General features: G+C 45.5%; 1 protein-coding gene across 1 annotated transcript; it reads left to right on the plus strand.

Moving 5' to 3' along the window:
- The first annotated feature begins 2,075 nt into the window (after positions 1–2,075).
- Positions 2,076–8,592, plus strand: LOC107225155 (vitellogenin). The gene is made up of 7 exons (XM_015665519.2): positions 2,076–2,158; positions 2,405–3,153; positions 3,261–4,253; positions 4,344–5,427; positions 5,518–7,206; positions 7,291–7,724; positions 7,826–8,592. Exons 1-7 carry the CDS (start codon positions 2,128–2,130, stop codon positions 8,432–8,434), a joined length of 5,589 nt encoding a protein of 1,862 aa, XP_015521005.2. The 5' UTR covers positions 2,076–2,127; the 3' UTR covers positions 8,435–8,592.
- Positions 8,593–11,847: the final 3,255 nt, after the last annotated feature.

The raw sequence follows: 11,847 nt of genomic DNA on the forward strand, positions 1-11,847 counted from the left end.
GTCCGTGACCCTGCGTCAGCAATTTTACCATAAACTGACATTGATATAAAAGTTTGTACAAGATGTTCCTTCCAAAGTCCAATCTTGAGACACGAGTTTCAAACTAGGTACACATATAGAGATAAATCAAGGATTCTCACTGCCTCGCGTCTCCCTTAAAGATGGAATGACTCTAAGTAGGTATATTTCATCGCCGAAACTTTTCTGAGAAAATTTTAACACCGAACCACTCGTGGAACTCATTACATTTACAAGTTTCTTCCGATGTATAGAATAAATAAAATCTAGCTGAATTTTCTCGTTTGATACGCATAATGTGCATTGAATACACGATCAAAGTCTCTTCAGCTTCGTTTCACTCGATACGTGGAATATGCTCAGAAATTGATAAACTTTCAGTTGTACGATGGAAAGAAAACTCTCGCAACAAGTTTGGTGTAAACCTTGCTGTTAATCTTGAATATTCTGCAGAAGAAAATTTCGTTAATCATACTTACTACGAAAAAAATGCAGAAAAATGGGTATCAAGTATTGTCGGAATTACAAGAAAATACGGTACCAGTAAGTATTTATTGTAATTACAGTTGCCGATACTAAATTTTTTGTTTATTCCACGCTTGGATCTATTCGTTTCTTATGCTACATTCTTTCAGCCGAATTAAGCCTTAACAACCATTTATCGTTGCATCGATTTCAAATTATCACAATGGTTTCAAGACAATATAGTACGAGTGATGATGATCAAGAAGAACAGTAACACAAACTAGTTTTCAGGCTACAGCTGTACGAAAATAATTTTTATTCTGTGCCCAGAACTATAATTTTCAGTCATGATAATAAATGAAAATAGTTAAAGACCGTAGAGAAACTACAACTAGAAATTTCTCTCGATGTGGCCGGATACTAGATGGAGATCAGCTTCGTGAACTAGTTTTGCAACATACCGTATATGAAGCGAATTGATTCACGCTATCTCGGATCGCGTGCTGATTTTTGAGGTGAACTGCAGCTATCATTGAAGCCCGGCAGATGCTTATTAAGCAGTATGAAAGATAGGCGAGGTTTGTGTTGCTAACGTGCTTTCAAAGCACAGTGGAATACAACTTATAGATTTTTCCGCTAATGCCGAGCTGAATTGATTGCGAATGATTTCTAGAAATCATTCGTACACTTTCTTGCTTTGCATTCTACGATGGAACCTCAATGGAAAGCATAATGAAAAGGTTTTTTCAGCTATGAAAAAATGTTGGACGTTTTTTTTTTTTTGTTCCAGAAGCTCGCTCTTCGCCGAGCTAACCCATGAGTAATAAAATCCTCTTTTTAAGTTGAAGTAACATTTTACTTTCATTGTAGAATTGCAGGGGGGGGATTTAATGCGCTCCAACGCTAAGAGCTTTAGTAAAATAATTAACAGAGCGCGTGAGGGACAGGTGGTTTAATTCTCCGTCGGCAAGGTAAACTTTTACTAACGTCCCGGATAAGGTGGATCTATAATATTTGTTTTAATGTGATTGTTGTTTGAAAAATCCGTATGAATTTACCAGTACTCTTTTGGATCCATAAAATATTTTTTAATAGTTTATTTTCCTATCAACAAATTTAATAAAAAAAAAAAAAAAGAAATAATTATTCTTTGGAAATATGGAAAGGTTCTAGGCTGTAAAAGACCCACCTTGTTAAAAGCGAGAATAAATCAGAATACTAGAATTAATTACAGGCCCGTACTATTAGAGATTTGCATCCGAGGACGAGGTCGAAAAACTTTTGTTAGAATTGCGAAATATCCTGTTGAAACACGAACGGAAATGGTTGTTTGCACCGAACGTAAGTGTAAACACGTTTACGCGTGTAAATTTCTCTCGATGTTTATAGACAGCAATGCATCTTGACACGCGCTGACATCGATGGCAGATAAACCGAGTTAGAAAAATAAAACCGGGGCTACATCTGTGCACAATGTTGCCTGTTGGTATTTTTATCCCGTAATCATCCATATTGTGAATGGAGTCCAGAGGATCGCGTGAAGAGGTGACAAGGGCAAGCTGAATGAACAGAAAATGCCAGTATAAAAGATGTTCCGTTGATATCTGCCTCCACTCCACATCGGTCATCTGAATCTCAGTCACCATGTGGTCTCCGCTGTTTCTCTGCGTCCTCCGTAAGTAACGATCACGAATTTATTGCCGTTCCGTATTTAAATTTGCATTAGAAAGAAGTTGTTTCATGGATTCGTACAGTCAACTTTTGTGAGTATAATTTCTTCGAGCCCACAAGGGACATTTCGAAGAAGTGTCGGTGCTTTTAAGTATCTCAGTGAGGTCTTCGACAAATCTTTACTTGAATTTTAAATTTGGATACTCGCGGTGACTTTTCACGCAGGGTCTGACACTTCCTTTGTTCACAGTCGGAGGAGCAGTCTTGGCCGATCATCACCGGCAAGAACAAGGAGGAAATCAACAGAATGCGTGGAAGAGTGGAAGCGAGTATAAGTATCAGATACGAGCTCGTACCCTGGCGGCGCTTCACCAGGTCGCCGATCAGTACAGCGGTGTTATTATGAAGGGTCAACTTGTCGTCCAACCGAAATCCGATGGTACTCTGAGGGCGCAAATCTCTAGGCCTCAGTATGCCCAGATCCATACGGAATTGCCGGGTGGTTGGGACACCCATATACCGGAGGGAAAGCTCAGCTTCAAGCAGCTTCCTATGAGCGGAAAGCCCTTTGAGATCAAGCTGAAGAAAGGTGCGATCGATGATCTGATGGTAGACAGCAGTCTCCCCAAGTGGGAGGTGAACGTACTGAAAAGTGTCGTCAGTCAGCTTCAAGTCGACGTTCAAGGTGAAAACCAAATGGATTCGACGTACAACCAGGAACCTGAAGGAGGCAAGGCCTACGCAACGTTCAAGGTGATGGAGGATTCGGTCACTGGAAAGTGCGAGGTGCTCTACGACATTTCGCCTCTTCCCGACTACATTCTTCAGACCAAACCTGAATTGGCTCCGTTGCCTCAGCTTCGTGGTGATGGACAAATGATCGATGTCGTCAAGGCCAAGAACTTTAGTCACTGTCATCAGAATCCGACTCGCAGCTACGGTATGGAGTGGTTGAACGACTGGGAGCCCGGCACTAACAGCAACGGACATTTCTTCTCGGTAAGCTCGATAATTTTCGATCATGATTAATTTCATTGTATCAGAGCAGGGTGAACGTAAAAATAAGTTAAGACCAGTGTAATATATTATTGATACGTTTTTTTCAGAAATCTTCAATGAGTCGCATCATTCTTTCCGGAACTCTCGATCGCCACACGATTCAATCCTCTGTCACAACGACCAAATTTGTCGTGAGTCCAGAACTTCACAACGAGCAAAAGGGCATGGTAGTAAGCAGACTGAACCTCACTCTGGTCGCAGTTGGCTCAGCGTCAAGCAGCATCTCATCACCTTCTAGCGTTAAGTCTACCGGAAATCTGGTCTACCATTATGACTCACCTGCTTCTCAGAGTGGTTTGGAGGGAGACGAAATTGATGACTCTAGCTCAAACAGCTCCGACAGCAGCTCTAGTTCCAGCTCCAGCTCCTATTCCGAATCTGACTCCAGCTCCAGTTCCGATTCGGACGATGATTCTAGCTCAAGCAGCTCCAGTTCCGATTCGGATTCTAATTCTAGCTCAAGCAGCTCTAGTTCCGATTCGGATTCTGATTCTAGCTCAAGCAGCTCCAGTGACGAGGAACAGTTCAAGAAACGCAAACCGCGCAGCCTTCGTCGTGACTTAGATAACGACAACAGCCAAGGGAATGATCTTGAGAAGAGTCCTCAGAGCGGTAAGGGTGCCGAAATAGAATCGGTGGTGGCCAACGTGGCGAGAAAGGAACTCTCTAAGCTAGCCAAGCAGATAGCAGAGGAGCTTCAGCGTCCTAGCAGCATCCCGAAAGAACATACTCTCGAGAAGTTTAACACACTTGTTCAGATGGTTCGTGCCCTGAGCGCAAAGGAGATCAACCAAATGCATCAGAGCTTTTATCAACCCTACGACAAAACCAACTCCAACAGCCAGAGTGAGAGTGTACGCAGGAACGCTTGGGTGGCGTTCCGCGATGCTGTAGTAGCGGCTGGAACTGGACCAGCTCTTCTGAGCATCAAGCAGTGGATCAAACAGAAAAAACTGAGCGATTTCGAGGCTGCGGCAGCCGTGGCTTCCCTGCCGAAAGCGGCTCGCTACCCAACTCCCGCCTACATTGACGCCTTTTTCGTAAGTCTTTCGCGGTTTCCAGTATCATTAGAGTCAGGTATCGATTTCGCACGCGAATGATCCCCGATTCTCACGTTTCTTCCGTTACAGTCATTGGCCACGGATCAGCAAGTGGTCGATCAGCCCTTCCTGAACACTTCTGCCATCCTCGCTTTCACCGAACTGGTCCGTCTAACTCAGGCCAGCAACAGTTCAGCTCACTATCGCTACCCGGTTCAGAATCTCGCTGGCCTTTCACCAAGGGATCAATCAGCTGTCACCCGCAAGTATCTTCCTTACCTGAGCCAGAAGCTGCAATCCGCCATCAGCCGAGCTGACAGTCCAAAGATTCTGACGTACATCAGAGCTCTGGGCAATTTAGCTCACCCTCAGATACTCGCCGCGTTCGAACCTTACTTGGAAGGACAGAAAGACGCTTCAGACTTCCAGCGTTTGTCAATGGTCGGCGCCATGGATAAGCTGGCACTTATGCATCCCAAGGTTGCCCGCTCTGTGCTCTTCAAGATCTACCAAAATACAGGCGAGGCTCACGAAGTGCGCTGCGCTGCCGTGTTCCAGTTGATGAAGACCAATCCACCCGCAAGCATGCTTCAAAGAATGGCTCAATTCACAAACTGGGATGTAAATGAGCAAGTGAACTCTGCGGTTAAGACTGCCATCGAAAGCGCGGCAGAACTTGACCAAGAAGAGAATTCGGAACTTGCGGCCAACGCTCGTGCGGCCAAAGATATGCTTAATCCGAAAATTTACGGAATCCATTACAGCCAGGGCTACTTGAGAGACCACATTGTTGAGGAAATGAATCTTGCGTACAAATTGTTCACCAATTCCATCGGAAGCCAAGACAGCATCTTGCCACAGGCGATCTTTATGCGCCTGAAGACTAGCCGGGGTGGTTACAACGATTCTCCATTTGAAATGGGAGCTATGGTCTCGAGTATTAACGACTTGAGCAACTATATAAGTGAGCAATTTTCATTCGGTGACGATGATAAGGGTCGTAATCAGAAACAGTCGCGTGGAAAGGGTAGATGGAGTCCGGAAAACATTGCCAAAATGCTGAACATCGAGTCAGACGATGCGGAACAACTCGAGGGGCGGTTTTGGTTCAACAGCGTAGGATGGCAGAGCCACTTTGCCTTCGATAATCACACCCTCGATCAGATCCCCCGAAGTAAGTCACGTTAGATCACGTTTGCATCACTTTCTTGCATATTAACGACAACAATATCTAATTTTTTTTCTGCACTTCAATTCTGCACAGTGATTAGGAATGCAGCTCAGGCCGCGAAGGAAGGCAAGAGTTTCAACAGGACAGAATTCTCGGACAACGAAATATTCCTGACAATCCCCACTGTGACGGGATTCCCCTTCGTATACTCCGTAAAGAAACCAACTCTCTTCAAAATCGGTGGTGAAGTTCAGGCGCGTAGCAAGCCCGACTTGACTCACGGTCCATCAGACGAATTGAAGATCCCATCGACCACCAACGTTACCACAGACATCCATTTCGTTTACTCCACGCATATCCACGCCCGAATTCAATTCATCACGCCGTTTGATTATCATTCGTACGAAGCCGGAATTGTCAAGAATTTCCAAATCAACGTTCCCCTTCGCATTCACGCAGATTTTGACGCGGAGAATCAGCATATCCGGGTGAAACTTCAGCCTATCCAACAAGACCGCGACTACAACCTGTTCCACTACAGCACCAAACCTTACACCTCCAAGAATGACATTCGTAACATTTCCCCTGTCATCCACCAAGATAATACGCAGCCTATCACCACCGGAGAACAAATCCAGAATGACTACGACTTCGGTAAGAAGGCTACCGGAATGGCTTTCCGTCTCAAGACATCGTCGGAGCGAAGATCTCGGCAGCCGATGTGCGCGTGGCTTCAGGAACAAATGGCACCTCACGATGCCGTGTCTGCTTTCGCTTTCCCATTCGCCCAGCAAGTCATCGAGCAAGCTAGATACGATCTGGTGTGGGACTCCAGGAGTAGCAGCTCAAAGTCTGTTGTTGTAACGGCTTCCTGGGACAGCCAGAGATCCGACGAAAGCGGTGACCGCAAGGACTCATCGTCTGGCACCCCTCAGCCGTCCAGCAAGAAGCCTGACAGTCAAAAACGCCAAGATGAATTGCAAGACCAGGCAGCTTCGGGTATCAATGACGCTGACGTCGCCTCCATCGACGTTGGAGTGGCCTTCCAAGGGCAGAGCGACGCCCAATACGCAATGACCGCCGCAGTGGCGAGCAGCAACACCGACGACACCTCCCGTTTACTTTTCTACTACTACAAGAAATCGGCCAATGACAAAACGTACGAAGTTTGTATGCGCGCCGAGTCTGAGATGCCGAATGTGCCCGAAATGGACTTCACAAAAGCCTTGAAGGCCGACCCAAAAAGCAAGGTCGAGTTTGCCGTCAACTTTGGAGAACAGTGCCAGTCTGGTGGCAGTATCCAGGTTAAAGGAAAGTGGGAGCAGAGCTCAGAACTGACGGATTATCTTCGTCAGCACCCCATGGCTAAGCAGTGCGCCGGACAGATGGAAAAGGGCGACTACGCTCTGCCCGCCTGTCGCAACATGACAGCCCGTGCCAACCATATGGACGAAGCTCACTTCACCATCAAGTATAAGAACATTCCCGCAACGGCGCAGAACATGACTTTCAGTGCCTACAGGGCCGCCCAGTACTTCGCCTTCGAGAACGCCTACGAGAACGTGGTCGACCCCAAGGATCAGGAAGAGGGTAGGATCGACGTCGACCTTGAATTTTCCAACGAATTCGACTCCATGAATATATCCATCAACACTCCAGCCATGGACGCCAACTTCACCGATATTGAGATTACCCATTTTGCTCGACCTCTGTTTGCTGTTCACCCTGTTTATTCCGCTACTCAGCGCCTGGGAAGAAAGGCTATGTATGGACAGTACAATCGTGAGTATTACACCTGAATGGGAATCTATTCCTATTTTTAAGTATACCTTGGTGCTTACGAAATTTCTTTCATCTGTTCCCCAGCTCAATGTGTTGTGGACAACAACTCTGCCAACACCTTCGACAACAAAACCTACCCAGTCGAACTCGGCAAATGCTGGCACGTACTGATGGTCACTGTGCCTGAGGAAGATCCTGACAACAACAACGACGATTTGGACGTCCCAGAAGACATGCAAGTCACCGTGATTGCCCGTGACGTCAGCAATGACGAAAAGGAGATCAATATCACCTTGGGTGATGACGAAATCACTTTCTCCCCATCGAATTCGGGACCCAAGGTTCAGGTGAACGGAAAACAGATCGAAGTCTCCGAAGATGAGTCCTACGCCGAAATCGACGACGAAGAACTCGATGTCGACTGGGAAATATTCGCACTTCCCGGCGGTTCCGTCAAGCTCAGTTCTTACGAGTTCGGAATCGAGGCTGTTTACGACGGATCCCGCGTCAAGATTTCGGTAAGTTTTATTCCTCGAATCCTTGGTCGGACTCCACTACAGTACTTACACGCAAACACGTGGGAAACAACCCGTGCTAATCTCACGCTAATTATTTCCAGGCTGCTCAGAAGTACCGCGGATCCGTTCGCGGACTGTGTGGTAACTTCAACGGCGAAACTTCCGACGAATTTACAACGCCCCAAAACTGCGTCCTCAAGAACCCTGAGGAATTCTCCGCCAGCTGGGCGCTGACAAGCGAACAGTGCAGCGGTCAGGCTTTGAAGAACTCTCAGATTGCTCGAAGTGCTTATTGTCCGCGCAAGATGAATCTCTTCGGCAACGTGGTGAGCGAACAGGAGGCTGGACGTTCCAAACCTCGAAACAGCAAGTTTGGAGGCAGACGTGACGAGACGCAAGGTCAGTCTCAGCGCGGATCGTCCCGCGGTCAGCAGCAAGGTAGAAGTTCACCGTTCTGTTACACCCACAAGACGGAGGTGGTACGCGAAAATGGAGAGACCTGCTTCTCCTTGAGACCAGTGCCAACTTGCGCCTCCAGATGTCGTCCTCAGGGTAAGAGGGAGAAGGCAGTCCAGATGCACTGCGTCGAGAACAGCCAAGCTGCGTCGAAGATCGCTGATCAAGTTCGCGACGGTCACAGCCACGATTTCAGCAGGAAATCCGTGTCCAAGACCATAAGGATGTCTGTTCCCACTTCCTGCTCTGCGTAGGATGATCGTTAATGAATTTTTACGACGATACGATACGTTAGTCTTCATTTAGATGTGAAATACTGTGATTTTTTTACGGAAATTTTTCCTACTCGAATTATTATTGTTATAGCGAATTCGATAGTTATTTTCCAATAAAATCACAACCTGCTCGCTTATTCGACCGTCTATTCGATCCTAGGTTATTAAATTATCTTTGAACAAACAACGGTATAGCCTGTAACTATAGGTTTTTTAAATTACTCAACAATGACGCGCAAGCGTGTTCTAAAACATTTCCTGATCAAAATTACTGGGATGGATATTGAGCCACTCTATCATGGAAAGTGGGAAGCTAGGAGGGTCAACTTCAACATTGCTAATCGAAGCATAAGTTAATTAATCATTATTAAGGTTATTGGAACGAAACTCCGGTAGTTAGTAACGCAGGAAAATAATTTTCGAAACCCGTCTGTGAATACCCCCGGTTTTTCCATTAAAAAAATTTACAATTTAGCCAGTTTGAATTTGGTGTTTTTGTTAGAGTAGTTATTCATCGGTAATTGCATGAAATTACTTGAAGCGTAATACCACGGTGATAATTTGCATTCCCGGTCTCTTCGCGCATCAAATTCGCAAAAATTTTGCACTTTAATTTTAATTAATTGAGGCGTAAAAGCGAAGTAGGTATCTCTCGTAGTCGCAAAACGCGCTCGTAGAAAATATTGACCAAACTTTCGGTTTCCCCCGATTTTGAACCAGGTTATAAATTTCTACCCTCCGTGTCGGGATCGCCTTGCCCATAAGGAACGGGCTGCAGGTTATTAAAACTAATCTAAATTCACTGCCTCGTGTAAAGTTCTAAAACGAGTATATTAGCAGGCAAATGGAAAGTCCCGCCATCCGTTAAATACCACGATACCTTCGGTGTAATCTATGCGCTTAAACTACCTTGCGGTGAAAATTAAATTGCGACAACATACCGTGTCCAAGCAGCAAATTCTCGTTCCTCCAAATCCGCGAAAATTGGGAGGACTCGGGATGAAATCGTCCCTGAAACCGAAGACTGTAACAACGGTCGGTTGGGGATTTTGCTTCCAGCCTGCAATTGGAGTTATCTCGTCGATGACGATGATCGGCTTACAACATCGCTGATCGATCCAAACCTACTCCCCCGGTTAGGGAGGACTCGATACGTCCGTGAATAAATGGATTCCAGCTATCAATTACGCCGGTATCATTACCGTTTTTGCCGGGGTTGCGAGGATAGGCACCAAACACCGTAATCAAGAGGGAAAACAGACGCGTGGCACAGACGCGGTAAGAGCTACTTCGGCAAAACCTTCTGTAGGTTGCAAGAAATCTATGCAGGTCACGCTCTCATCTACGTGGGATGTTTGGGAACTTGAACACCGGGCTTCAAAGGCGTCACGTTTTTACTTTCGTCGTTGAATAAGAAAATTCCCGACCAATGTGTCGATCAACTGAAATGTATTTCTATGTTGCGACTCTTCACGGTGAAAAACAAATATTCGAAGTGATTGATTGAAAGGGAATAACAACTTTGGGATAGAACTCTGCTGGATCGCTGGGAGTATAAATTTATTCCGACTCTTTAATGCCTTCGGCTATTCTCAAGATGAAAAATTGCACCTGTGACAGTTGTTACATGTGCTGAAAACTTTGGTAATCGAACGTTTCTATACTCGCTGTTTGATTCTATACGCCTCATTAAAACAGGATTAACAAAAGCGAAAAACTTTTCCTCGCAGAATGATGTTCGGTTGAATTCGTTCGATCTATAGGTATATCGATCTGTACAGACGGGGAGTCGTTGAGAACGGAAGCAATTGCATCTAACGTCTATTTCGCTGCTCAGAAGTTGGAACATAGCAAGTCTTTCTCCCCGACTTCCAATTCAATCGTTCCGCAAGTCAATAGTTTTGTTTTCTTCATGCTTTTACAAACTCTCCTCTCATTCTTGTCCTCCCTCCACTCTTTCTCCTACGTACAAACTACCTTGAATGCAATGAGTCGAGGCACTTGCGCCTCGAAGGTAGAGAGACGGCGTAGAATCCAGTTCTCGGATCACGATTTCCCAAAAAAAATTTCTATTTATCATCAGCGGCGGGTTATGCGATGATTCGAAAGCGCCGTGACGTGTAATCTCGATTTAATCGAGCATCCAAAATAAAAAAAATACAAAAAGTAAAACAGCTGCAATACTCCTTACCAACATACACGCGATTCTTTCCCAGTTAACAACACTGAAATGTGTCTGCAACGAAAGATAATTGAGAAAAGAATGAAAAAAAACGTACATCAAATCGAAGAGCTTACCGGTAACTAGTTCCAGCTTTCCGCACGTCACGGTTCTGCACGTTACAAAAATTCCGCAGCTTTTTCACGCTGTCCCGGAGTGCCTTCGCTATACCTGCAAATCACTGGGCCGACAATTGCAAGCTTTTCGTGCAATCATCCGTGAGAACGATAACGTTACGAGCTTCGTTCGCAAAAGCATTACTGGATACAGACTGTTCGCCGTTCTGGGGTCGTAAATGAATCGAGTGTAAAGTCGACCTCGTTGTCGGAGAGCTTCTAGTATTTTTCGGTGGGATTTTACGTTTGCATTTCCAATTTGAAGCTAATTCCAAGAAAAAATCAAAGTCCGGACATTTTTCAGCATACACATGCGTTCTTCGTTCACAGTTTCACTATTGCGGAATTTTTCGTCAAAAAAATTACTAAAGCGAGCGTACAAATACAGGATTTTTGTTAACGTGCATTGATTCACAGAATATACTTTCCTCGTTCAGTTTCGCAATTACCCAGCTTTTTAAAAGAAAAAACACACACAAAGAAGCACCAAAGCACAGGCATAAAAAATAGACTCCCAAAAATTTGCCAAGCAAATTAACCCCCACGAGATGAGTAAAATTTGTACAAAGATACGAACGTGTTTCGAAAGAAGAATGAAAAGTCCCTCGAGAGTAACAACACGGTATCCACCCGTCGACCGCAAAGTGAGCAGAGACAGAATCGCATTTGCATCACTGCAGAGAGACTTTAAGGCAAATAAGTACTTGCGACTCGACTTTTCACTCGTCCAGTTTCAGTCCGCACGAGTAGGCATACAATATAGATGCGGGTAACATCCGTAGACCACTGTAAGCAGCGTACCTACGAGGTAAAAGTGAGGCGTATACGTGGGATCGGTTCTTCTGAACCGGGATTAGGTGGTCCAAAGCCGAGAGGCTCGTGGCACAGGTGAGTGGTTTTTCCAGTCCGGCTTCCTTCGTACCGTCGTTGCAGCGGGGGGGATGCTGGAGTGTGAGTGCGGCAGATCCGCAAGCTCGACTGGTGCCCGTGCTGCATGTCGAGAGTAGACGTAGCTGCTTACAAGCCGCAGCTTTTTCAAGGATCCACTTTATTTC

Source organism: Neodiprion lecontei, chromosome 1 (assembly GCF_021901455.1).
Source record: "Neodiprion lecontei isolate iyNeoLeco1 chromosome 1, iyNeoLeco1.1, whole genome shotgun sequence".
NCBI lineage: Eukaryota > Metazoa > Arthropoda > Insecta > Hymenoptera > Diprionidae > Neodiprion > Neodiprion lecontei.